The sequence below is a fragment of the Syzygium oleosum genome, unplaced genomic scaffold (assembly GCF_021117445.2).
Source record: "Syzygium oleosum isolate NSW1041296 unplaced genomic scaffold, Sole_v2.1 Sole_v2.08, whole genome shotgun sequence".
Lineage (NCBI taxonomy): Eukaryota > Viridiplantae > Streptophyta > Magnoliopsida > Myrtales > Myrtaceae > Syzygium > Syzygium oleosum.
The window spans coordinates 4,757,078-4,784,926 of NW_026607492.1; the positions used below are offsets into that span (position 1 = coordinate 4,757,078).

Below are 27,849 nucleotides of genomic sequence, written 5' to 3' on the forward strand. Positions count from 1 at the left end.
AAGGTTTACAAGCAGAATAGTGTGTGATTCTGCTTTGTCTTATTAGTCTAAAGATTGCAGATGTTATTCAAGGCCATAGCAGACTTTGGCCACCAGCTAGGCCAATTGATCTGGTTGAGATACAAGCTGCTCTTTGAAGCTCCATGGTGCCAAATCCATCAGAGTCTGATCGTGTCATCTGGAGGCTAATATCATCAGGCATCTTTTACAGTCTGCTCTTTGGGTTGTCTCTACCTTCAGAGGGGAGTCGTCTCCAAGTTTACTTTTCAAGCTTTCTTGGAGTGCCTACTACGATAATATTTGGTTTCTAGGGATCGATGCTTACATGTCTCTTCCTTCTCTGTATATACTAACTTAGATTGTGTAAAGGATAAAGAAAGTTAATAGAGGAAGACTTTCTTGGACTTCGTATTACACTACTACAGTAGATGTTGAAAAGAAAGTAAATGTTGATAGTCATAGAGCAATATGGTGTAAAATGGGATTTTTTTTAATATTATGTAAGCTCGAGCTTGTAGCAGGATTTCCCTCTCCTTCTTTGGTTTATTTGGAATGAAATCCCGACACATCGCTAAAAATAATTCTGTAAACAGGGTTGGTGTTTTTCAATACATAAATCTGACTAATTGAAATTTTGTACTCTAGAACAAAAGTTATTTCCATTTTCCGTATTCATTTGAATTTTAGTGTTCATAATTAGACATTGACAGAAATACACGAGGGTATTGGAGATGTTTCCTGGCCATTATTGGAGATTCAACTTCAGATATCTTTCCTCTAGTTTTCGCCTGACCTGGTTAATCTATAAAGGCTCAAATTTGTAAACAGAAGGTAATTTCATTTACATTTTTTTTCCCGGCGTATCACCCAGCATGTGATACAAACAAATACCGAAACGTTGCCTGTAATGCATCTCGACTTTGCAAAGTCAACCCCATGTAGCTATAGAAAATGGCGAAACCAATGCTCAAAATTGCAACACACGTGTCCAATCCGGTAGCATGTATAAATTACTGAGGTGAAAATACAACAAACACATTTGATGTGTATACAAGGAGCAAAAATGCCAGAGCAGTCCAGTGGCGATACAAGAGACTTCCTGAGGCAAAAAAGACCCACCTTGTGAAGTCAGATTCTATGATTTCATGGAACGGAAGAGGAAGCTCATGTTTTTTGGATCTGGAAAGTATAGTCCTGTGCGGTGGCAGCAACAGCAGCATCATGGAGAGTAAACTCTTCAAATTCCGAACATCACTTATCATTCCAATCCTTAAAGAGTAACATCATGTATAAAGGAACATTTACTGCTGCAATGACGGTGAGCATCCGTAGCGTTCGGACCAGTCTCTGGATGATAATCTTAGTTCTAGATTTGCTTGTTTTAAGCGCTAGCTTCACATTAGAGCCAACATCACTATTTGTCTCTACATCCATAGACACCTCAAAGTCCTGATTTTGTATTTTTGCTGTCGGTCGCATGACAGCACTACCCCTGCTTTGAAATAAACACAAAAACCAGATAAACTTATCTCAGCATCTATAGAAGCAAGATTAAGGAAAGCTTGGCACAATAAGAGAAATCATGCGAATGTGAAAACTTGAAGTATGTGCCAGACCTCATGAAAGAATGGAAGTATGAATATGTTTGTTCTTAATCACCTTACTACTGGACCTTTGTCACTCGAACGATTCGTAGGGCCATCTAAGCTTTTCTTGATAAGGTGCATTGTTCCTTCAGCGTCCCAAATCTCTTCATAAACGAAGTTTTCATCTTCATTTTTCTCTTTCGTTGCTCCACCAAACAGATTAGAGCTCATGAGATGTCTGAAATGGCCGATAGTCCCGCAAATCTGATGCCAAAAGCTCTTGCTACTAGTTGGCCAGAAGAGGAGAGCAAGAAGAGTCATGACAAACAGCAAAAGGTACCTGACAACATCCGTAACTCTCAGTATGAGAATTAGATAGCGAAACAGGAAATCACATTGTGATGGTGAGATAAGATAATTACCATATGTAAATGTGAGTCTGCATAGGAAGAAAGCAGAGTTCGGTTAAAACTGCTTCTTGTGGATTGGACGCAGTCGAATTTGTCACATTACTAACAGACAGCAGCATGAAAGATGGATGTAAGTTCCCCTGCTGCCAACTCACAGTTCCTACAGTGTGCTGAATTCCGCTGTCCATTAGATGTTATACACTAGATGCCAGATGGGTTGTTCCAACCAAATACCATGGGCTTACCTCCACAACATCCCCAAACTTGGCTTTATGTACCAGCGTGCATTGGTCATGATCATGGCCTGATAGAACAAGCACCTACAAGATAACTACATGTGAGTTTGTTACTAAGTATAAACAGCTCCACTCTATTTTACGAGTTATAGGCTACATATTAACCTGACCTTTCATCTAAGCACAAAAAACCTAAATGAATTACTGCGCCTTGACAATGCACAGCCACGGAGCCAAGCATGGCCCCTTCCAACTCATTGTAATAAGCCAAAGAAAAGAATTACTTAAAACTTCTTTGGGGTTGGGCTGTACCACTCCCCCCCCCACCCGGAAAACATAAGGTTCAAGAGACTGCTCGCTGAGCTCACGCAGATGACATTTACATTGAATGTCTATGTCATTTTTCGCTTTTCTTGAGCTACTTTACTATTTCTTTTTTCTTTAATATGCATGTTTATAAGATTACTTTATTGTATCGCTGATTTGATAGGAAATATATATCTTAATATAATGAACTATAATTTCCAGAAGTAAGATAACCTCTGACAGATTCTTTGTTTTATTTTAAGTGATATATTAGTATAATAATTAACTTTGGTGTCTTTTGAAAGATAAGACTTCATAAAAAAAAACTAAATGCATCACTAACTACAATTATTTCGGTGGCTAATTCCCTTAAAAAACCCAACTTTAGGTCCAACCCCAATTCTGCCCCAAGATTTATTCTATCTAAAAAAAATCCTCAACATTCACTTTAGTCCCAAATCTGCTCAAGCGTTCAAAAATCACCACTAGAGTCTTCAAGATACCAGACAATTTAAAAAAGTAAACACTTTAACCTTAAGGTGCTACAATTTCGAACTAACGTACAAGACCAAAAAATCCACAATTAGGACAATTACAGCGAGAGACCTAAAACCACTCGGATCCTAAGTTTTGATTTCCTGCATTTAGGTCCCAAAACTTGTCACAGTGTCCACTTCAGTCCTTCTGTTAGCCCCGTCATGTTTTCGTGACAGAATCTACGTGGCATTTTTAAATAGCGGTCACATAGCATTGCCAAAACAATAAAGAAAGCCACGTGGCATTTTCCGTGCTCTTAAAATTGACGGAGTTAATGGAAGACTCAAGTGCATCAAAATTGCAAATTTTAGAACTTAAATGCACAAATGAAAGTTTTAACAGTCAAGTGCATTATCATGACAAGTTTTAGAACTTGCCTTGTAATTGTCCCATCCACAATTAGGCCGGTGCTACCACAGATATGCATTCAGCAGAACTATTTGAAGGCCAAGTTACAACAGATTATTTCATCTCAGATTAAGATAGCACACAAAATCCAACTTACAGGTTTGACCAAATCCAGCAAGTAGTTAGATGATTCCTCAGTGATGTAGTTCTGGTACCTGTATCACTAACTGTCAGACTGAATTTTATCGTAACAAGCTGATGAGTATTCTGAGCATAGAAAGAAGGTAAACAAGACGCTTACGCTATTTCTTGATTTTCAGTAGTTCGCTGGATCCTCTGGAAATTAAAGAGATTCATGTTACTTCGAGTGCCAAGAACCATCACCATGATAGTGATGAAGTATGGACCCACAAGACTAAATCTGGACCATACTTCCCAGTTATCAAAAGCTTATTGGCTGACAATAAAATGTCCACATTGATGTGGCATTGCTCTTATAAGACCATGCTGCTGAACAGTCCAAGTAAACTAAAAGTTTTATGGATAGAGACAATGTAATACCTATGCTACTGACGATGCACATATTTTCAATGATTTCTTCTTAACAAAAATCAGCTATGCTTACCTGATTGATGACCGGAGAATTACGATTGGGTCCGCAATAAGTCCAATCACGCCGATACAAAGGAATATGAGTTAATAAAACCCTTGGATTTGAGTGTGAACCTAGAAAAGTGCAAATAATCTTGAGAACTGTTCCCAAAAAGAGATGGATTTGAACTGTCAAATATTTCACTAATCAACGAAGGAAATAACATACCCAAGGAGACATCTTTTACCAAATCCCAAGTTGATGAAGCGTTCCCTTCTAGTTGACGCCCTGCAAATGAGATACTCCCCTGCCTCAAAATAATATGAATCTAAAGGAATGGACCCATTCCCGAATGCTTTAGTTGTATTTTAAAGTACAAAAACAAAAAAAGCATGCATTACAATGCGGATGAGACTAGGTAGTTCAGATTTCAGAAATTGTCTAAGAGGCATTTCTTAAGTATATAAACTGAGAATATGCATGGAAGACACAAATTTGTATACAAGCAAGTTATGCTAATTCAGGTCACTAGTTTTGAACTTTCAAGCGTATGGAAGAAAGCATAACATAAATTAAAACAATAATAAAATATCTTCACGTACCATCTAAAATTTGGGCATCTACAGCAATAAACTCCACTTTTCCAACCGTGAATCGGTGATTTGTCTTCCCAAATTCTCTTTCATACCGACTGAGAACCTGAAAACAGAAAATGAGTAAAAGCACAAACTTTTTTTCGGGGTGGTGGGGGAGCAATACATAGACAAACCCCATATAAAGCAAAACAAATAGCCTTAATTTTCTGTTACAACCTGACGACACCGGTTAAAGTGCCTCTTGTCCAGATTAGACATGGAGATGCACGTCACTCAGAACTCTATTACTACTACTACTACTAAAAATGCATAAGGGCACCTTATTGAGATACCTCTGGCTTATGGGAGCGAAGGCTTGCATAACCAACATCATGGTTTCCAGGAATGTAGTAGACTGGATATTCTGTATGCTTCTCCTGAGTTTTGAGATCAAAGATATGCTTGAAGCGGTTCAATGAATCCTGCCATCTAATAGGATAAAACATGTGAATGGCCTTTCTTAAGAAAAAATACAGAAATGGAAATTACATTATGTCAATCTAACAAAAACAACGATGCACAAAAGAATTCTGTAATTTCACAGTGGGAAGCTCTATTAAGTTTACTCCAAAGGTGAAAAAAAGGGACAGAACGGAATGTAATTCGGCAGCAAGCTTGTGCTCTAAATCTTAAGGGAATGAACAGATCAGATTTGCGTCCGTTCTACAAAAGGTACCTTGCCTACATATCGTGTTCATAATTGCAAGTAATTCTTTCTTATATTATTTACTGATGTGTATATATATGAAGCAATTGATTTTTTCTAATATTCCATAAACCTTCATACTTCTACAACAGAATTCATGGTAGGATGTCTCAGTAAACACGACAAGGAAATAAGCCAAATAATCAATGTGCTGGAGTGGTGCACAAATGCAAGCATTCCATAGTGAAATAGTTATTCGTGCACACAACTTTTCCAAAAGTAATACAGAAAACTACAGGCATTACTCTTCATCAGACAAATATGGGCCTCCATCAAAATAATCACCCAAAAACAAAACCACGTCGGGTTTGAAAGGCAGAATGGAACTCAAGTAGGCTCTGTGCATAAACAGATCCGTATAGAACTGCGCCATCCCCAAAGCAAAGGATTTAGGCGGCAGGCCGAGAGACGTTCTATCCATCAGCTGGGGACACACAAAATCAGTATCAGATGCAGGGGAACATGAACTGACACCGCCGGCAACAAACGGAGAACACAACTTATGCAAGAATACCTGTGGATCAGCCAGAACAGCAACTTTAACATAACCATTCTGATCTCCCACATCACCCATCTGAGATTAGCACAAACAGGACAAACTTTCACTACGTATTCGCGCATTCTTAACCCATAAAGGTAATAACCCAAGTAATTTCGCCTAACCGAGCATTAGTCCGATCAATTACGCACACATACATACGTCGAGCGCCCCCGCAACATCCATAACTTATTGCAGATTTACCTCCACCCCCACAGTCGATACTTCTCATGAACAGTCAACCCACAGCACGAGGCGCTAAAGCATGGATTTTGATCTCCGTTACGGAATCAAACCTGCCCTCCGCAATTGAAGGCAGGAACTTTCGGCGATTGCAGCCAGTGGGTGGTGCGCGGTGAATGACGACATACAGACACGACGGCGAGAAACGATGGTAAAACGCGAAGCCTCGCATCAAGAACGGAAACGGAAGACATAGGACGAGGAGGAGGAGGAGGAGAAGCACCGTGGAGGTGGGAGGCGGATTGAGATGAGGCCATGAACAGGACCATAGAGGAGGGACCCAGTAAGCCAACATCTCGCCGTAGAGAAGGCTGATCGCCCACGCCGCGCACAGCAACCCCGTCAGCTCCGCCTGCTTCATCTTCTTCTTCTCCTCCTTCTTCTTCTTCTCCTCTCTCTCTAGAGCGTCGCTGTTTGGAAACTGAACCTCGAAGAAGAAGAAGAGGAAGAAGCAGCTTCTGGCATTCCGCCTTCCTCCTCTGATGGTGACAACCTCGAAATTCGAGTCTTGGCTATGACCTCCCTCCTCCTTCCCCCTTTTGGGATTTGTCACTATTGAAATCTAAATCTCACGAAATATATATAAATTTTTAATTTTGTGCAATCTTATTTTAAAATTTATTTAATTTATGAAATTGAGTATGTATCTCCGAAAATACTGACGTGGCTTTTTCAAATTTTCTTCTATGACACATGGCATTGATATAATGTCTACTTAGCGCAACGTTAGAAAAAAGCCCGAAAAATTTTAAAAAATTAAAGAAGTTGAGGGCTTGTCGGCCTAGCCACGTTGGCGCCGCCCCTTGCCACCACCATGTGAGGGTCGACTTCCCCCTCACGACTTCAATGCGAGGGTCAATCGACCCTCTTATGGCGAGGGCCAATCCTGTCAACCTTGGTCGACGACCCGGCAAGGGTCGCTTGTGACACTACCGCCGTATCGAGAGAGCAATTGATCTCTTGTCTATTTTTAGTTTTCTCTTAGTTTTATTTTACAATTCTTTTGGGATCTTTACTAAAAAGTATTGAAAATAGCCTCGTCGGCATTTTCCATTATTCAAATTAGACAAAGTTGATAGATTATTAAGCAAACACTTAGCGCGGACTCTCCAATGCCACCAATCGCAACCTTGGAGTTTTAATATAATTAATTAAACATGCAAATTAATTCATTTAGAAGTCGCCACTAATTTATTATGGGGTTAATCAGAAACCTAAGATAAATGCGAGAGAACATTTTACTTCTGTAAACTAAAAATTTCATAGAGACGAGAACTTGATTACTCTAGATAATTCTAATGCTCTTTGAGTATATTTTCTCTTTATTTCAAATATATTTTGCAAACATTCTTAGTCAATTTTAATCCTAAGCTACTAATAGGTGATGGGTAATCGTGCGTGCCGCAAGCAAGTTATTTAGCACTCAATAAATCAAAGTAATAAACAAATTGCTAGAAAAGGATGAGGAAATTTCTTTATTATCATCCTATGCATCAAGTGTTCTGCAAAATATTTACTATGAACCAAACAATGCATGCATTTCCTAAACATGACTTCTAAATGCAAATCTTTTTTTGACTCTTTTCTATGTGAATTTTTTGTAATTTCTTTGTATAAATATTGAATTATATGCAACGCATGAGATGTAGTTATTAAGTAACCTACATGATGTGATTATATTAATCCTAAGGCATGAAATTCACATATGTGACATCCATATTATGAGATTTTATAATGCAATTTACATGACATTTTTTATTTGATTTTTGTTTAATAAAAATTATGAACTATCCTAAGTCTGTATGAATTAAATGCATGGTTCTAAACATGAAAGAACCGAAGCCATGGATGCACCTAAGTTTTTAAGCACGCAACTAATTTACGGCGTGTGATATGCATGGCGATTAATAAACTTAAGTGACGAACTAAAATACATGTTATATGTATAACTCACCAATTTCACTTGACGGCTTGTTATTTTAAGGCAATCAAATTTCAATTAATCAATCAATCATGACAATCACATGTAAGACTATGTCATGGGTCCGACCTTTCGTCTCAAAATTCTAAGCCCTAAGACGTCTTAACTAATAGGACAAGTCGAGGCATAATGAAAACAACCTTAAGATCTAATTACTAAATAGCATGCATTTAAACTATATAATAAAATTAAATAACCCACATAAATTACCAACCTCACCCTCACATCTTAGATTATGGTTTTGACCTAGCGAGGACCAAAGCGAATCGAAGCGGGGAGGACCGGCGGCTAGGCGAGCTTAGCGGTGACCGGCAAAGATGGCGGCCGAGCCAAGACGGGGCAGGGATTGGATTGCAGCAGCTCGGCAGATTGCTCGCCGGCGTGGAACCGGAGTACGGGCTTCCACAACGTTTTCAGCTTTACTTCAAGCCTGGGCAAAGACCCAAAAAAGGTCGGATCCACCGTTTTCCTGCAAGTTCCCATGTAATGCTCCCACTATCATCTCCTTCACTCTCCCTCTCCATCACCGAGTCTCCACAGTTTTCTTCTTCTTTCGGTCTTCTTCCACTTGCCGTGACTTCTCGCCTCGTGTATGGAATATATAATATGCGGACGTGTGTGACTTGATCAAGGCACGGAAAATGACTGATGAACGCATGGATGTGATCATGAATTTGAGATTCTGTGTTGTAGACGAAACGATGGTAACGTGGATGCTGGTGGTTCCGGACAGTAGTGCTCACGGATGGCCGTCGTCCGTGGATCGCCTGGAGCTCGCTGAAGCCGGCGATGAGGAGCTGCCGTCCTGGAGATTGCTTGGTGCTGGTGCTGGGCTGGAGAAACGCCTGGATTCGCTGGAGCGGCTACGGGAAGAGGTGGGCATGGCCGTCGGTGTTGGCATGCTGTGAGCTGCTCGATCCAGACGCGACGGAGCTGCCGTGGGGATTTCGCCGGACATGCTGGTAGCTCTGGCCGTAAGTCTAGTGAGATTCCGCCATAATCTTCTCATTGTACCCTAATGAATATGTCCATTATTATCCATTTTGCTCACTTATTTCTTTCCTCTCTCTCTTCGTTCCAAATTAGGCAGAAAATTATGTTATTTATAGCCTCATTTTGATCAAAGAATGCAATCCTTCCTAATTTAGAACACCCATGTGTGTAGCAATTTTCGGCCATATGGAAAAGATTTATGGGCTTGGCCGATTTGATGCCCTTGCTGGTCTTATTCCAGCTAATTTTAATTAAGGTCGGAAACTCCCTACACTAGATCAATTAGAATGCAACTCAAGTTGGCTTATTACCACTAAATGCAATGTACATTAATAATATTTTTGTTTAGGGTCAGGATCAACCTTAATTTTCTTACGCAATGAATAACTCAATAAGCTCGTAAAAAATTACGTGTCGACAACAATCTAATGAAGGTACTTGATTGTACAAATTGAAAGTTTTAGGGTTTTGATTCCATTGATCCCGATTTGCAATTTATGATTTTGGATATGATCAATTTCCATTTTCACTTCGACCAAGGTCCTTTTAAATTCCAGGCAATGAGCCACTGCAATATTAGGTTCTCCAATTTGAAATAAGAATATCTTCAGATAGATATTTCTGTTTTGTCGAGTATTACTTAACACTTCCAAGTAAAAGCATTGTCTTATACTGGGGACATAGGAAGGTAAGCCAAATCGAGCTTGAAAATACTTGACTTAATAGCTCGCAAGCAAGCCCAATCAAGTAATGGTAACTTTATACGTTTTAATTTCGTATATACAATTTATAGATAAAAGTTGAGAACTTTCTAATAGTGGACATGTTTTTTTTTGGAATATGAACACGAGTGCAAGCTCAAGATCGAGTTGAATTCGAGCTTTGAATAATAATTATTCAAACCGATTCGAGCCTAAATATCAAACTTATCTCGATCGATTGCACCCTTACCTGTGTTAGAGTGTGGTTTATACTCTCTATCAATAGAAAGACACCGAAGTGTGAGCGAGCGGGGATCCGAGAGCCGCCGTGACAGAAGTTGTGCCCCCGCAATACCAAAGGGCTTTTATGGTTTTGACCTGTATTTTATTAATAGTTTGGGCTTATGCCCATGAATAAATACTGAGCAATATATAATATCTTTCTCTTGTAATTAACAGTTGTAACAACACAATAACATGATGAATCGGGATATATCATTGTGTCTCGATTTTTTTTTCTCATCTTTTTTTACTCTCTATTTAGTTGTGTTTGAACACCTAATCCTAACAATTTAAGAGTAGTTTGGTCAGTTCGAGTGTCTGAGTTTACTGAATCAGATACAGGTGAATTTGAATTTGATCCCATCTACTTCTTGGAAAAGCTTCACAACAAGAAGCTAGAAAGCTCTGATGGATCAATAGCTTCTTCACATCCTAAGACAAAAACAAAGGTGAGCTCTGTTCTTTATCAGTTGAACCACACCTTATCCAGGGTAGCAGCACTTGACTGATCGTCTGCTTTTGAAGCTCTTCGAGACCTTCCCACTTACCCTCATGTTCCTTCGAGCATGCATTCGACATGCCCCTTCGTCTACTCTATCAAACAAAAGAATTTACCATTATAGCATTTATGGTCATTTCATCTAATCTACTGCTGCCAGTATCAATTGACAGAAGTTATGTATGATCTGGAAGATTATCACATATTGCTGCTGCACTCCCCGTGCCCTGCCTTTTGGGTTTAATTCATTCTACAAGAACAAAGTCATATACTGTCAAATAGAAAGGAGAAGATACAAACCCAGACAAATGAAATCTGGATTGTCAATACACTCCTTCCCAACTCTATCTCCTTCACTTTCTTTATTAACATATCACAGTGTGCGAGCAGCATCGAGATACAGAGCACATGGTGGACGAAATCAAACCATGTAAAAGTTTGCTACTTTACAGAAAACATGGCTACTTTCTCTGCAGGGAAGTGTAACATGGCCTTTCCTCTTACAAGCTCAAGTATTCCTTTTTCCTTCAATGTAACCTTAAATTTGCATAACTCGAACCAAGCTGAGTTCTCACCACACAAAATTTTGCATCGAAGCCACCAATCCATTTTAGTGTGTATAGCCACATTCTGGTAAAAACATGTAGAGAAAGTAGGAAAGAGTGATGGTCCTCGAATGACGTTATTTACTCTCCAACTGCCTAAAGCTAGTGACCGAGTCACTGAATTACACCTCCTTTCCCCTGTACATGTCCCAGAAAATACATTCTCTAGTCTACACAAGCAAGTTACACGTGTATGAACTGAAAAATCTGCAGCAACGGCATTCCACGATATTTGGGCTGCTTTGGCACCAAGTTCTAGCGATGTAATAAGATTCACTTTCCATTTGGGGTCAGTGAATTAATGCCTACATTCTTGAGCCAATCCACCACTTCCTTGATGGTTGGCCTCTTGAAAGGGTTGTCATTCACACATAGGCATGCCACATCGAGAACTTGCAGCATCTGATCCTCGAATCCCTTTCCTCTGATAAGAGAGTCGAAAATTTGCTCCTGTTTACCCTGCTTCCTCATTTCCTGCACCCACTTCACCAACTCTCTCGACTCTCTTGGCTTCGACACATCTACAGGTCGTTTCCCTGTAAGCAACTCCAGCATGACCACCCCAAAACTGTACACATCGCCTCTTAATGTGGCTATCCAAGCATGAGCATACTCGGGGGGAATATAACCCAAGGTACCGACGAGCTCCGTGGTAACGTGAGTATGATAAGGAAGAATCAATCTAGACAATCCAAAATCAGCTACATGTGCTTCAAATTTCTCATCAAGAAGAATGTTGCTGGATTTGATGTCTCGGTGTACGATGTGTGGCTCGCATATCTGGTGCATGTAAGCCAGCCCGCAACTTGCGCCCTGGGCTATCTTCAGCCTAGTGGGCCAGTCCAGTTGAGCCGGACCGTCGCTCTTCTCGTGCAACCAACAATCAAGACTTCCGTTCTCCATGTAAGAATATATGAGTAGACGAGAGCCTTCATGGATGCAGTAACCCTGAAGGGCAACCAAATTCTCATGCCGAGCATTGGAAAGAACTTCCACCTCAGCTCTGAATTCCTTCTCCATAAGGCCCATGTCCCCTGAGAGTTTTTTTACAGCCAGCTTCTCCCCGCTTGGCAAGTTTGCTCTGTAGACCAAGCCGAAGGCCCCGCAACCGATAATATTTGCCTGGTTGAAGTTGTCGGTGGCTGCCAAAATTTCGGATATTGTGAGATCCTTTAGGTCATTCATGTTCTCCTGGAACACTATCACCAAGCTAGTGTCCTTGTCAAGCTCCCGAGCCATCCCAAGAGTGGAATTCATGGAAATGTTGTCCAAGTCGGTTTTATCTGAATCCCTTCGAGGACTGACTCTTCTCTTGGTGAATACCCACAAGCCAAAAGTGATCATGAGACCCGCAATAAAACATGTCCCCACAATCAGACCAACGATGAGCTTCTTATTTGGGTGTTGACGCAGTATAGAAGGGACATTGGGTTGACTATTACAAGGCTTCTGTACAACTGCACCGCATAATCCGGGATTTCCCATAAAGCTGGAGTTAGGGAAGGTGTCAAATTGGCCACCTGTTGGTACCGGCCCTTGGAGATCATTGTCGGCAACGCTGAACGAGGACAAGAAATGGAGACCTTTGAGGGATGTAGGGATTGCTCCGGTTAGTTGGTTAAAAGAAAGGTCTAATTTTTCCAGGTTCGTAAGGTTACATATTTCATTTGGGATGCTTCCCGAAAAATTGTTGTGATGGAGGTCTAGAACATGCAGAGATTGCAACAGGCCGATCTCAACCGGTATAGGACCAGTAAGGTTATTGTTATACAAATATATAGCAGGTGGGAGATTTGAGAGTTGATTATACTGCTGATTAGTTGCGTTATTGGGCATGACAAAGACCGGCAGCTCGAGATAAGTCTGGTTCAGCAAAGCAATAGGATTCGCCGATGTCAAAGCCGGTAAACTTGTTAGCTCAACCGGGAATCCACCGCTCAGAAAGTTACTCGACAAGTCCAAGTAGAACAAATTCGGCAAGCCAGCAAACCAACCTGGAATGGTACCCGTGATGTAATTCTGCGATAAGTCCAAAACTTCCAAATCGCTAAGCCTTTTTAGCCAAATGGGTACTTCCCCTGTCAATTGGCAACCACCTAGGGCTAAAATCTGGAGACTCCGGAATCCGCCTGAACCGATTATACTATCATCTTCAGGCATGGATTCGCCCAAAAAATTCTTGGACAGTGTAACAGTACTGAGGTTCTTCAGATTCATCAATATGCCAATCGCCCCGGTGATGTTTGACAGGGAATTGTTAGAAATCGATAAGAAAGTCAGCGATTGCAGCGAGAGTATCTCCGGCGAGATTTGCCCCTCGAGCCTGTTAATGGCAAATCTAATGGCAGTGAGTGATTTACAAGAGTAAAGGCTCTGGGGCAGTTTACCGGTGAAGTTGTTGTTGCCGAGGTCAAGCGTCGTGAGCTGCTGAAGCGGAGAGAAGTTGAACGCCGAGATGTCTCCTCCCAAGTTGTTGACCCGCAGGATCATCTTCTTGAGGCTGACACAGTTGTTCAATGAAGAAGGCAACGATCCAGTCAAATTGTTGATGTAAAGCAGCAAGTACTCAAGCTTGGCCAACTTCCCAATACTGCCAGGTATGGAGCCACTGAAGTTGTTGGAGTACAGAGCAAGAACCCGGAGATTGCTCAAGTTGCCAATCCCATCGCCGATCGGCCCCTTCAATTGGTTCAAATGCAGAGAAAGTTCCTGGAGCGACGCCGCGGCGTACAAGTCGCCCGGAAGCTCCCCGGTGAGCGAATTGAAGGCCGCGCGGAAGACCGCCAGGTCCGAGCAGCTCCCCAGCCCGGACGGGATCTCGCCGCTCAGGTTGTTGCCCGAGAAGTCGAGCGAGCGGACGAGGCGGGCACTGTCGTTCGCGGCGTCGCAGATCGGCGAGGGGATGGGGCCGGCGAGGCGGTTGTTGCTGGCGTTGAAGCTGGTCAGGTTCAACCCGGACCGGAAGATGGAGGGCGGGATCGCGCCGCGGAAGGCGTTGCTGGACAAATCCAGGGTCTGGACGGCGTTGTCCCCGGGGAGGATGGGGATGTCGCCGGACAGCCCGTTGAAGCTGAGGTCCAGGACCCGGAGCTCCCCGAGCGCGGCGAAGAAGTCGGAGGGCAGGGGGCCAGACAGCAGGTTGCGGGAGAGGTTGAGGTGGGTGAGCGAGGTCAAATTCCCGAGCGACGGCGAGACGGTGCCGTTCAGGTGGCGGCCGGGGAGCCACAGGCGGACGACCCGCCCGGTGGCGGGGTCGCAGGACACCCCCTCCCAGCCGCAGCACCCGGGGCCGGCGGTCCAGTTGAGCGGGCCCGCGGGGGCGAGCGGGGAGACGCCGGAGAGGAACAAGTAGAGGGCGTCGCGATCGGAGGGGTCGCAGGCGGCGGCGGCGGAGAGGGCGTGGCAGGCGAGGAGGAGGAGGAGGGCGGAGAGGTGGCAGAGCCCGGCGCAGCAGAGCATGGCTCTGCCGGGGCAAAGGGTGGTGGTGGGTCCAGGGGAGTGAGGCCTCATGGGGGAGGAGGTGTCATGGATTGGTGGTGGTGGTGGTGATGGTGGTGGTGGTGGAGGAAGTACAAGAAGATGCGGGAGTTGCAGAGAAAGCCCATTGACCACAGAGAGAGACACACACACATATACAGTAGAGAGACTGACGTTGATACGAACAAACAGCGATGTTAATTATTAAAGAAAAGGAGAGGGGATTATCTTAAGTTTAATGGTGGGAGGGAGGGGGGAGGTGTGATTATGAATGATTATGATGAGATTGGGGGGAGAGAGAAGGAGAGGGAGAGGGGAGGGAGAGGAAGAGAGAGAGAGAGGTGTTGTCTGTCTGACGAGGCGTTTACTTTCTTTGTTTTGGGGAGGGCGGCTTGCTTTGGTGCGCCCGTGGATGGATAGATGGATGGTGGTGTGGTGGACTTTTTGCCTTCTGGTTTTTTTTTTTTTGGAGAGGATGCAGATGATGATTGATGGATGACCACCCCCCCTCCCCCCTAGAGAGAGAGAGAGAGAGAGAGAGAGAGAGACTGTCCTGTGTAAAAATTCCATCTTTTTTTAATTGCCCTTCTCTCTTCTGCAGCTGCAGCAGCGCTTTGATTACAGTGGTGGCGTTTCGTTTTGTCCGCTTCAGGACTGACTTTTTTTTTTTTGGATCGAATCAGGACTGACTCGACTGGCTGACTTTTTCCCCCTCCCTCTTCTCTTGCTCTTGCTTGGCGTCTGTTCCCGTGTTGGGATTTTCAGGGGAAATTTCTTCCACATTCAACAGAGCGAGAGCTCCCTCTCTCTCTCTCTCTCTCTCTCTCTCTCTCTGCTGTTCACTGCTAGATTTGAGAGGGTCCGGTCAACCCGTTCCAGTTTGGACAAAATCTAATTGCATCCGACGCCTCCGTGTGGTCCCGTGGCCGTATATGAACGCCCCCCACCCGACAGAGCAGATGAAGCGGATTTTCATCAGATGTATAGTTCAATGTTTGTGTGCGCGCGAAGAGTGAGCATCGAGTTTAAGCCGGGTTTCTGTCCTCTAAATTCGGGCGATTTCTCGCAGTTTGGTTGATTTCTTAATTCAATTAATGCGTAGGCCAAGTCCTTCTTTGTGAAGGGCCGTAACCGGCATTGTCGGTTTGGTGAAGCGGCAATGTTGACACGGCGGAGAGAATTGACGCGTTGAGGCTGATGCGGCACGAAATAAGCACCGTATTGATGAAATGAGAAATTAGAAAGCATTTAACAAGCAAGAAAGGGAGAGAGAGAGAGAGAGATGACGGGGTGAAGTGCCGCCAATAATTACAGGTGAAGATTTTGGACGTATTTCAATGCGTGCGCATACACCGCATGAATTCAGTTTTTTTAGAAATAAGGGGAGTAACTATTGGGTGGCAAGAACAAATTGATTAAGAGTGCAAAAACAATCTCTGTAGTCAACATCAAGAAAATCACCCGCATCTAACAATCAAATTTTATATCTTCGAAGCACCTTCTCATTTGATATTGCTTAACTAACATCTTCAAACGCACTCCTTTGCAATTGCACCCAAAAATCACATTAGAAAAATTGGGAACCACTTCAAATTCCAAACTTTCAAAAAGAAAAGAAAAGAAAAAGTAAAAAAAAAAAACCCTTACAAGAAATCAACACCTGGCATTTGGTGATAGAGCCTAGCTTTATTCTGGGGGATTGGATTACTGCAGACCATATCTTTTCTAATCTCTCTTTTGAGTATGCGAATAATCAACATAATCATTTCTTCGCTAGTGGTGCTTTGGAATAACCTAACTTTTTCCTTTCTAATTCCTGGAGAATATGTGCATTTTTCATTGACCAAAAGGACTATTTAATGGAAGGGTTTTGAGCAACTTGTTGGTACATGATGGGCTCATGATCAGATTGTGGTTGGGGAAGAGCTGAAGTGGTCTCTGCTCACCTTTTTCAGCACCTAACAACATGGTTTTCAATTGCACATTGGCCTTTAAGCTTTCTAACCCTCGTTTAGTGCTCTGTTCTTTCTTTTATCATGCATCTTTCTGAGTGCTCCCCATAGACCCATACAGGTCGTGAAACGTGTACCTTAAACTAAGTTGGTGGTGGACTTTGAGGATGTCTGGCCATGGCTTGTAGCTATCATCTTGCTTCTGACATTGGAAAGATTTCGGTATAATATATATGTCCCACTTGCAATTTTTGGGTGTGGATTCCTGCTGATGCAGCTGCGGATGGTCGGACAGAAATTGTAAAGTCAACAGTGGAGCCAGAACATTGTTGTGTAGATGTATTGATGGCCTAGGCTTTATATGGTTTGTTTTGGGGCTTGTTGCATATATTTAGTATTAGTGGCCTCTCGAGTTGATTCTCAGGCAAGTGGTCGACCGCCGGAGGACAAAACACATTTCAAAATACTTAGGTGGACGCTATATAAATTAATCGGGAGTTTTCTATCACACCCATTATTGAATCTCGATTGAGTATATTATTAAACAACGGAGAGATGATCTCTCTCCCTCTCAAGTCACACCAAAGTCACTATTCAATAAAAGCTGACCGAAATGCATATGGTTCGCGACATCGCCATCTCGTTTATAAGATAGGGTTTTTCTTTGGTCCGAGGTCGAAGTCAACTGAGATTGTTGCAAGTGATTTGCGAGTATTGATCTGCATCGCCCGTTAATAAACTTAGAGAAGATGTTGATCTTCTTTTTTTAAGCAAATGAAAGGGAGACAAATGGCAAAATCTAGAACTGAAGTGCCAAGAGCCCGTGGAAACAAGAGCAAGTGGTGGTGGGGTTATCCAAGGGGGTGATTCCACTTGATTTAGAGGTTTGACTTTTGTAATTCAAGACATTAAAAAAAAAAACTGTGCATGGACTCATCTGGAGACACAAGATGTGAATGAATGAGCACACAAAGTTTGAGAGATTTCTATTCCCACGCCATTCATCACAATGATTGTATACATCTTATTTCTTTATTTTCTATAGAATAAATGATTTTAATTGCGTTTTACGTTTCGTCGATTAGCCAAACGAGACATCCGGACGACAGTTTGAAAGCGGCGAAAATCATATCATTTGATATGATATGCTAGAGAAATTTGCCAGAATCAGGTGCTTCTGGACAAATGAGGAGCTCAGCCCCTACGTGCTGACCATGACTTGGGTCCCCTGATTCAAAAGATCTAGAGCCTACATTCCCCCTGTTAATTGCTTCCCTTCCATGCGATCATAGTCCACCAAACTCAACCATTTTATTTAATTTCTCTTGACATTACTTAAAGACCAAGTTATGCTTATAAAAATAAGACGAAATTGAGAACGGGGTTGGAGGCTGCTTTTGGTTTTCTGGATGATTGTTTGTTAGTACTCTCGGCATCGGAGGTTCGAAGGTCGTGTCGTTTGGTGGATAAGTCAAATGTTAATTGATCGTGTTGTTCGATGCAAAAATCGGCCACGAATTGGAATTGAAGACAACAGGTCAATAATGGACCGTGGCTCGTTCGTTCGATCATCGGTCTAGGTGTAACAATTGCCCTAAATGTGGTGAAGCGTTTTTGCTTTTTACTTGCTTAAAATAGATATCTGCTTGCAAATCTCGACCATCATCTCCTATTAATAGAAAACACGTGATTTGATTATTACGGTGTTAGCTACCTTGATTTTCTTTTTTTATATTATTATTTATCCAAGTGACGCTTCATAAAAGTAAATTCATCCATTATCTCGGCAATTTGATAATTTTTACAAAAGAAAATTGCCAATTTGGAAAAAGTAAAATTAGAGGTAATCGACTCCAGCGTTAGAACTCGAAGGTCCCGATTAAGAAGAATGGGAACAGAGATTCAAAGCAGCTTGTTCTTTAATCTACCTGTGAATTGGGTTGTCGCATTTTCAAAGTCATGGTGCTAATAATTTTCAATATATTAGTTTCAATTTTTTAATGAGACAAGGCATTAGTTGAGTGTTTGGGAGTGTGCACTCCATCATGAAATGGGAAGGGTTTGAAACTTAGTTTGCGATATCATTTAATCTACTAGGTTGAACCGGCCTAGGTTCTCGAGTGGAATCGTCGATTCACATTCCAGAATTAGGACCTCTGTGGGGGTAAGTTGATATTCGAGCTTTACAATCGAGAACCAAATTGGTTCCTTCCAAAATTGACCTAGAACCACATCAATTAAGCTGGATTTCGAGTTGAATCGGATCCGATCCTCGCTCCCTAAGTAAGATCTCAATGGTGTGGAAAGTTGGTGGATGGCATGGGAGAGAACTGTTGATGGTAGGCCCATTGGCTACACTGAAACATGGGTTCTTTAAGTCATTCCAAATACTTCCATGACAAGAAATGTGATTTATTCTGTCCAAAGAATAAATGGACATTAGGACATCATGCTTTGCAAGTAATAGTAACATAGAGTGGCCATACTGGCAAGCGGCCAGTGGCAGGGGATGGCCAAAGAGAAAGAACCAAGAGTCCATGATCTAACCAAGATCTTACCTAAATTCAATTGGAAACCAACCTCCTAGCAGCTTGATTTTCTCTTTTTTGGGTATGACCTTAGCAGTTTGACTGAATTGGTTCCACCAACATGCCAATCGACATATAATCTTGTCAAATGTAGTTTATATAAGAAGATCAAGATTTTGTGTTACTATTGTTGGATCCATTTTGAGAGTCACCAAAAGGCCGACGATATGCAATCTTGGACATGTAGCTGTTTTGTGTGCCGCCTTCTGAACTAGAAATTGATATGGGCTTGAAAATCATGCATTTGTTTGGATCATCGGCATGAATATATTATGTCGGAGTTTCTCAAAATATTGCCTCAAAGCTTGCCATTTAGTATTGTAAATTAGTAGAATTGTTCTCTTATTATTGCAGGAAAAGGTTTTGGTATTTTCTCCACAAAAATAACTGCTACCTAAATACCTCCTATGAACAAATTATACACCTAAGTGAATAATGTGCTCTATATTCTATAAACTTATATATTAAGCAAACAATATAATCTATAATCTTGTGTGCATATATATACACAAGAGCTTCTGTGCATTGATGATGTGGGTGTTTTGCAATTAATGTTTGCCATTATAGTATTATTATTATTATTATTATTATTATTATTATTATCATTATCATCATTATCATTATTATTATTTGGGTTTTGTGCATTTGTGAGAGTTTTTGCAATTAGTTTTTTTCTTTAAAGTATTTTCTTATATGTACATACATACTTATGTATCTATTAAGATTGTTATTATCATATCAATACTTATATTAAATACATCTCGTACATAAAAGGAGGGCTTTTGTAAAAGAGGGGTTTCGTGCAATAACGAGGTACAATAAATTAATTGAACTTTTACATAGATAAGATACTTTATCTTTATCTATATCTAACTAATATTATCTTATATTATCCTATATATAAAAAGTGGATTTTAGTAGAGTTTAAATAGCTTTCCACTGCGGGAGGCAAATATTGGTGCTTTATGGATCAAGAGGTGAAGACCAACATGATGCGATATCACTTAAATAGAATATATAACAAAAGATACCACAGTTCTTACCGACACTTTATATGCCCCATACAATATATAAACTCAATAAAAGCTTCATTTTTCTCCCTTACAACACAAAAGGGAAATGAAAAAATTACCCAATCAGTCATAAACTTATTGAACATATGTCAATTCGATCATAACTTTTTCAATTTTATCAATTTAATCCAAAATCTTTTCTACGAAATTCTAAATGTAATCCTCGACAATTGATTTCATATTTGCCAATACGACTGCAAAGAAAGTCTCAGAGTCATCATCACTGCTTCCATTTGATCTTCTGAACGTGGTTTGATGAACTCATTGGAAAACTAGATGTCATTCACAACGGGGGGAAAATGTGCCCCTAGGAAGATGTGAGCGAAATTTTACTTTAAGTTAAACGTTTTCTACTATATTACTTGTCAGTTCTCCCTCCACATGAAAGCGGTGAAACGCTATGGTGCTTAAATGATCATAATATTACAATTCTTTGGATTTAGCATTTTGGATTATTATCGATTACGGTTCTTTAAAAAAGAGTAAATAGAATCGTAACGATCCATCAATTACATTATGATTGTGCTCAGGCAGGTGACTAGTTACATACACTTGTTAAACTAGTTATACATACGAACGTGGCTAGGAATTCGCAGAATAGGTTGAGCAATAGTGGGGTCGCCTTGCTGCGTTCTTGCGGCCTCTAGTCGACACTCACTAGGTTCCAAATCTAGCTCATCGAGGGTCACGCTATGCTGAAAAGCTTCGCCTCACCTTGGGTCGACGATCTTGTTGCCGCCTTGGCCGGGTTTGCCCAACCCTGATGAGCCTAGCCGAGGTCTCGTGGCCTCTGGTCGACGCCTCCAGGGGCTCCACTTCCACTGCCACGACGCGCGCCACCTCTAGTGACAACCACACTCTCTTTGCTCCTTTTATTCATTTTTTGGAAAAAATTTGTACTTCAATTTAAAAGTTGCTTTACGAGAATGTACCAAAATCCAATTATTGAGACACTATTTGCTTTTTCTCAAACTCCTTGAGTCAAAGAATTCCCGATTTTACACCTAGAACTGTTAATTCTACCCGAGAATTGATTTTTAGCTTTTTCCTGTTTGAAAAAATGACAGATATGTTCAACATGGATTTCAAACCTAAGAAGATTAGGAAATTCATTAATAAATTTTAACCACTACATTGTTTACATGGTATGTTTTCCAAAATTAATAATTATATTACTTAAAGTGGCGCCTAATTCAAAGTCGATCCTTGGACTAGCCAGTAATCGATCGATTCGATTTTAGGCTGCTTCCTTAAGGAAGCTGGTTCTTTCTCGTTCCAAATATCAAAATTGGCTTTACAGGATAGATTGAGTCTAGATGCGGAAATTACTCGTCCTAAAAATGATCATCCCTACTTGCTAATCCCGATAAAAGTATCATTGATTTTATCTGTTCAGTAGTTTTAGCACTAAAAATTATGCAGACGGTGAGATATATGATCTATTTTTTCTTTATTTTCTCGAAATTTTACGTGTTTTCTAGACTACATACAGAAGGATGTTTCATTTTTGTACCTAAGTTTTAAAGTATTATAATGTATATTCGACTCTGTGAAACTTAATGAGGAAAATAATGTAAGGGAGGTCGAGAGCAAAGTATAGGATTTAATGATGATGGGCCAATCACTTTTCTAATGTGAAACAAAACCTCCGAAAGTCCAAAACCACCCGTATTCAGACCCGACCCGAGATCCACCAAATTCCCTCGGCTCGCTTTCCCGTCGGGCACGCTACACAGTCCCGTCGGAGCGCGGCGAAGGAGTGGAGCCCCCCACCTCATGAGATCGGAGGTTTCTCGTCCGGAGATGGCGAAGAGGAAGATGGAGTGGGCCGCGAGCGGGACCCACTTGCGGGGGATGCCGAGGCGGGCGGTGTTCGTGGCCGTCGGCGCGTTCGCCAAGGCGGTGGCGAGCCTCCTCAACACCACCACTGTCCACAACGCCGACACCCTCCTCCGCCTCGCCCGCCACCGGCCCCCCGGCGTCCCCCTCCTCACCGTCAGCAACCACATGTCCACGTCGGTGCTCTATCCCTCTTCTTCCGTGTTTTCGTTTCGCCGTTTCTTCGTTCTTTTTTCCCTGCTGCTGCTGCTGCTGCTGTTGTTGTTTGTGAAGTCGGGGGTAATGTCTGTTGGATTGCTACGTGGGGAATGTTGACGAGTGGCGAGTGTGGTATTGATAGATTGTTTGATATCGATTGGTAAGGAGTCTGCATTAGGCTGTCGGGAATTTCTGAAGTTGTTAGCTAATGAGCCGCGGTGAATTCATGTACAACCCAAGATGGAAGGTTGCCCGCATTTAGACCTCAGTGAGGAGCTGCATTTGAGTTCTATTGTATAAAAGGAGCAATCTTCGCTCAGTTGAACTGTGAATCTGTGCGCTGTATCAGAGATGAGCTTTAGTTTAACTGCTTGTTATCGATTCCTATATGGTTATTTTACATGCTCTTGGTTCGATTTTTATAAGGAAACTTTTAATGAATTGCTTAGCTCAAGGGTGATGACCGTGATTTGTCACGTGTTTTGCCAAGTTAAGGTCGATCAATTAAACAGATTACTATGGTAGTTTCAGCAATGTCGTCCTCGTGTGTGATGCCAGAAAGTGATGGCACCAATCACGAAGCTTATCTCAGTTGTTGTTTGAATGTACTCTTTCGCTGTATTTGCTGGCTATTTGTCTTGAGCTTTTTTTATCTTATTGGATCAGGTTGGACGATCCTGTGATGTGGGGATTCAAGGGATTTCCCTCCATGGATGCAAGGAAGGCACGATGGGTACTAGCTGCTGAAGACATATGCTTTAAGAATGCAGTGCTCTCATATTTTTTTCGACTTGGTAGGTAATGTGTTGTTACTTTTGATGCTCTTTGCAACAAATTTTTCCTTCCTATTCTTTTAAGTTGGCATTGCCGGTTTCTTACTCCCAATCATGGGGATCTTGCTTAGATTAACACTATAACAGCAGCTGACTCTTACATTGTAGTAGAATATAGTTATTATCTAGAAGGTGACCCTGTGAATGTGCCTAAGATGCTTCATTTCCAGAAGAAACTTCATTTTAAGTCATAGGTTGCCAACCTTTCTCTTCTGAGATCTGTTTCCTTTGTATCTTTCAAGCTGGCGACATTGACTCCAATGGGAACCGGACAAGTATCGGCATGAGAAAAGAAATTTGGAGAACTAGGGAACACTCTTAGTTCCTCTCTCAGTAATCTGTTGATTAAGGTTTTCCCTGCCAGAAAAGTCTCTTCCTCTCTCTTCCCATCCCCAAACTTCTTTGGCAAGCTTTTGTCATTGATTTTTTCATCTTATGTTTGAGGGGATCATCTGTTCATTCCTCCTCCTCATGCAAAGAACGACCAAATAATGCAAACATACCTTAACCTTGCAACGTGATTTTATCATGGGTGTGGTCGGATGGTCATTGATTGAACGTGGTGATTGTCCGGTGCTATGGACAGTTACTTTATTGATCTGTATCATATGAAAATTGCTGCACAGTGGTTATTCAAAGTAGATGTCAAATGAACCCAAGCTGGTCCTAGAACAAAAATTCGAATTGTCATGATTCCTTACTTTGCCATTAAACTCATGAAAAGGGAAATCTGTCTATCTTGATTCATTTCTCCTGCATCCTTCAATACTACCTTGGTTGTTCGGGATATACAAGAATTGAGCAAAGCCGGTGCTGCCTTGGTCTCAGAACAGTAGAATGCAGATTTTTCAGATTGTAAAGTTAACTTTTTAGCATGTGTGGCAAGTCTTGCTGAAAAATATTATTTTTTGGATAATAACGTGCAAACTCTTTACACATGCCGTTTTACTTAAGTAGTTAATGATGCAGGGAAGTGCATACCTATCACTAGGGGTGGTGGTATATTTCAAGAACACATGAACGAAGCTCTTGAGCGATTAAGTGATGGAGAATGGGTATTTATTTCACACCTCCTGCTCAATTGTTCTTTGTAGTTTAATTTTTCCTTCCAGTATTTAATAATCCTGTTAATTAAGATGGCTGAAATTTGTTCCCCTAGTAAGCCTTAGTGTCGTCAAGTATATTAATATATTGTTTGGATTAGTCTGTGGGCTTGTACTTGGTCAATGAATGTATCTGAGACAACTTTCGTTATAATATTTTGTCTATAAGGTAGATGTGATTGCCAAGGTTTTTCACTTTAAATTGAGTATGCATACATACCATCAAACTCTCTTAGGATTTGCCTATATGTCCATGAAAGAGAATCAGGCTTTCTGTATTATTATTATTTTTTGTGTCGACTAATGGATGCAAAAGCAATTAGTTGCTTGTTGTAAACGTTAAGAAGGCAAGCTTCCGCATAGTGCAGGCAATAAGGTTTTCTGAGGAGAGAAAAAAATGGTGCATGGAGCCTTTCTGTATAGCTTATATCACGCACTATCCATAATGGTGGACAACTATATTTTTGAATTTTTCTGTGATTTGAAACCCAACACCCACACAACACACCCCCCCTCCCCAATCACGTGCATCTAATTTGGTAGTTTTACTGAATATATTGCTGATCTGCAGTTGCATACATTTCCAGAAGGAAAAGTGTCCCAAGAAGATGGACCTATACGGCGATTAAAGTGGGGAACTGCTAGTCTAATTGATCGAGCCCCTGTAACTCCAATAGTCCTGCCGATCGTTCATCATGGACTTCATGAGGTAATTTGGAGATTAGCAGTGATTGTATACCGGTCTATTGAATGCACCAATTTACTAATTATTTATCGGGTCAACTTGTTGGTCCACCAGTTAGAAGTCTATCTATGCTTCTTATTTTCAGTGACAAGATACATACACCTTTTGGTCCCTAATTCACTTCTTCTGCTAGTAAAATATTGGTCCTTGGATAATGATTTCGTATGTCAATCTGTCGGGAGGGGAATTAACTCTAGTTTTTATGGTAAGGACATAGACATGCTTGACTTGGTGTTCAGTGCTTACAGAAGGAGTTCATTATAGTTACTGTTGCTGCACAATCTCTTCAAAACTTATAGGAGTTACTCAAGTGAAATAGTAGATGGTGATTCCGTGTGTTTGGGGATTGTATTTCTTGGAATACTGAAATCACTTTCACGTAGCATCCAACTCCATCTTCTGATTAAGACACAGAAGGGAGAAACATTATCAGTAGGGTACGGACCACAGATCTATTTCTATTGGCTTCACTTTCTAATATTTTGAGACTACCTGGCTGTTAGGTGAGCAGCAGACCTCATATACCATATTTAGCGATGGAACATCTGGATTAAATGAATGTTTCTGGTTTTATCAATATTCCTGTCTTTGTCCATTCTTTGATAAATTTGGCCTGTCTGAATTGCACTATTAACGATCAAATCAATGTGGACTATCCCCTGCAATTGAACATCTTACAAGAAATTGAACAATATGCACTGTACCCTGCAATTGCTTAAGGATGTTAACAGATGATCTAGTAATCATGAACTTAGGGCTTGTCTAGATTAATTTTCACTTTTTGCTTAATATAAATCTTGTGGCCTCAATTACTTTGAGTTTTTTGAATGCGAAATACCTGGAAACTTTCACAACATATAAATGTTGGCTTGGACTTTGGCGGGAAAAGCAAAAAGTTTTGCTGAAGCATAAAAAAATTTTGCTCTTAATGAGAAAGAACGCTGGTTTAATCTGATATTGTTGATTTGTTTTTTGCTTGGGCATTCTTTTCCTCATTGATTCAATTCCTTTTCAGGTTATGCCTGAAAACTATTTCCGTGGCAGAAGACCTCCTCTCCCCCTATGTAATAAAAGAATAAATATAGTTGTAGGTGAGCCGATTGAATTCAACCTTCCTAAAATGAGGGGAATGGCAATAACTACTTCTCGTGATTTTTCGTTTCCTATTTTGGGATGGCCTAGCGCTTCTCCATGTGGACTTGATGAGGCAGCACAGAGATCTCTGTACAATGCTATATCAGATCGAATTCAAGCTGTTATGGAGAGCTTACGCATTTTTGGTAAAAAAATTTTAAGGTCATAAAATTAAGGGCTACCCTTTTTTAGTTTAGCCCAGACAAATTAATTTTGACAATTTGTCAGAATTTTGACAGCACCGGTGTGTTACCTTGCAGTTGAGGATAGAGTGACAATATTTTTTCTGTTCATTTATGTCTTTGTAGTTTATTTATATACTCTAGTTGTAGCTCAAGAAGAGGCAGATTCTTTTTGGTCATGCCTTCTGAATTATGAAGTGCATCAGATTAAAGCTCCATGTTGAAGGATAGACAAAGCTTATCTTGAAGAAATAAGTAATAAATCTTGTTTTACAACTCTATCTTTGTATGTGTTCATTTTAGATTTCAAAGTTCATCTCCATATCAATCTCTTGTAATGCCTTTTCTAGCTACATGTGTTGTCCAGTGTGTGATTTTCCATGTGGATGAAAATTTGTACTCTGAATACCTGTTGTAGAGCAAAAGTTTGCCTAAAATCATGTCTTCTTACCTCAGCTGAAGTTAGATGCTTCTTGATTTCTTCTGCACGGTAGGTCAATGCTTATTGTTGATGCATTGGGAAGCTTAATCGTAAAAATTATGCGGCAGAGAAGAAAGTCACAATCCTCTCCTTTTAGATTGCTCGCAACAGTTAGTGCAATGATCAAGCACATGATTTATTTTGGTGCAGGCACATGATTTGGGACCCTTTGTTTGGAACTCTTTGCAAATGCGGTTTGTTGGGTAGCTTTGGGTTCATGCTACAGAACCCTTGGTTATCATAACAAAAGGGAACGAGTACATGCTTGAATTCAAAGAACCGATGATTTGGAATCTTGTCTCGTGTCACTTAGCTTTAGACTCTTCCCTGCAAAGTAGCGAAAAGAGAGAGGCATTTTGCATTGGAAATTGGTGGGATTTGCTTTACCTTACCTCAGGTTGAAGTGCCATTGAAAAGCTCAACTACTGGCAAAAAAATCCAGAACAGAAGGCTAGAAATGCCATATGATTAGGGTGTGTGCACAGAGACTGTAGTTTTCATTGGTATGAGTAATAGGTGAACTTTGTCTTCCTTCCTAAAGAAGCATTCTGGTGGCATTTCAATGTCCACGATCATTGTCCCTTGACCTCTCTACCTATATTTTGCCATAAAGTTTTAACATTAAGATTGGTGCATAAAATCTGGAATAAAAAAAGAAGCCTTGCTTTCTGGGCTGAATCATTTGATCTGGTGTCACCCTTTTCTCTATCCCTATCCCTGAACATGGTTGTTGGCTGCACGTACAGGTTCACGGCCAGTGCTGTCCCGAGTCTTTCCTTCAATCTTCTGAACTCAAGTAAAGAAACGATAAAAAGGGGGGCACACAGAGAGAGACAGAGAGAGACTTAAAAAAGGGCAAGAAAAGACATGTAGGGAAAACAGGAACTTGGCCATGTGTGTCTTAAATGCCACAATTGGTTGACCTGCTTGGGGTCATTTGTTGTTGGAGCTATGTTTCTTGGTTGGCCTTTCACAACTCTGCAGACGCACGTATTGAGTGGTGTCCATCAATAAAGGCTGGTGGAGAGTCAGTCTGGTATTTCTCG

General features: G+C 41.2%; 3 protein-coding genes across 6 annotated transcripts; 1 reads left to right on the plus strand and 2 right to left on the minus strand.

The window, feature by feature from the left end:
- Positions 1-943: 943 nt before the first annotated feature.
- LOC115684893 (uncharacterized protein C630.12) lies at positions 944-6,636 on the minus strand. Of its 4 annotated transcripts, none has more exons than XM_030609839.2 (13): positions 6,361-6,636; positions 5,871-5,930; positions 5,602-5,780; positions 4,944-5,079; positions 4,618-4,714; positions 4,244-4,303; positions 4,049-4,149; positions 3,725-3,759; positions 3,581-3,638; positions 2,242-2,316; positions 2,009-2,166; positions 1,660-1,926; positions 944-1,495 (listed from the first exon to the last, which is right to left on the minus strand). In XM_030609839.2, exons 1-13 carry the CDS (start codon positions 6,496-6,498, stop codon positions 1,252-1,254), a joined length of 1,608 nt encoding a protein of 535 aa, XP_030465699.2. In that variant the 5' UTR covers positions 6,499-6,636; the 3' UTR covers positions 944-1,251. The 4 variants fall into 4 exon arrangements, with proteins under 4 accessions (XP_030465699.2, XP_030465707.2, XP_056169984.1 ...); XM_030609847.2 differs by having other exon boundaries at positions 944-1,492; positions 6,361-6,634; XM_056314009.1 differs by lacking the exon at positions 6,361-6,636 and adding an exon at positions 6,099-6,332.
- Positions 6,637-11,177: 4,541 nt separating this feature from the next.
- Positions 11,178-14,907, minus strand: LOC115684844 (tyrosine-sulfated glycopeptide receptor 1). Its single transcript, XM_030609754.2, has one exon. It carries the CDS (start codon positions 14,706-14,708, stop codon positions 11,472-11,474), a length of 3,237 nt encoding a protein of 1,078 aa, XP_030465614.1. The 5' UTR covers positions 14,709-14,907; the 3' UTR covers positions 11,178-11,471.
- Positions 14,908-21,910: 7,003 nt separating this feature from the next.
- LOC115684938 (N-acylphosphatidylethanolamine synthase) lies at positions 21,911-26,598 on the plus strand. The gene is made up of 5 exons (XM_030609903.2): positions 21,911-22,303; positions 22,992-23,119; positions 24,128-24,213; positions 24,833-24,970; positions 26,022-26,598. Exons 1-5 carry the CDS (start codon positions 22,065-22,067, stop codon positions 26,307-26,309), a joined length of 879 nt encoding a protein of 292 aa, XP_030465763.2. The 5' UTR covers positions 21,911-22,064; the 3' UTR covers positions 26,310-26,598.
- Positions 26,599-27,849: the final 1,251 nt, after the last annotated feature.

Bases quoted from the DNA above. Each gene is read 5' to 3' on its own strand.
- LOC115684893 (XM_030609839.2), bottom strand. From the start codon at position 6,498: ATGAAGCAGGCGGAGCTGACGGGGTTGCTGTGCGCGGCGTGGGCGATC. The intron at 2,317-3,580 runs GTAAGTTGGATT...GTTATCTTGTAG, and splicing joins TGCTGGATTTGGTCAAACCT to GTGCTTGTTCTATCAGGCCA. The intron at 1,927-2,008 runs GTAATTATCTTA...GGATGTTGTCAG, and splicing joins CAGACTCACATTTACATATG to GTACCTTTTGCTGTTTGTCA.
- LOC115684844 (XM_030609754.2), bottom strand. From the start codon at position 14,708: ATGAGGCCTCACTCCCCTGGACCCACCACCACCCTTTGCCCCGGCAGA.
- LOC115684938 (XM_030609903.2), top strand. From the start codon at position 22,065: ATGAGATCGGAGGTTTCTCGTCCGGAGATGGCGAAGAGGAAGATGGAG. The intron at 22,304-22,991 runs GTCGGTGCTCTA...TTATTGGATCAG, and splicing joins GTCAGCAACCACATGTCCAC to GTTGGACGATCCTGTGATGT. The intron at 24,971-26,021 runs GTAATTTGGAGA...ATTCCTTTTCAG, and splicing joins TTCATCATGGACTTCATGAG to GTTATGCCTGAAAACTATTT.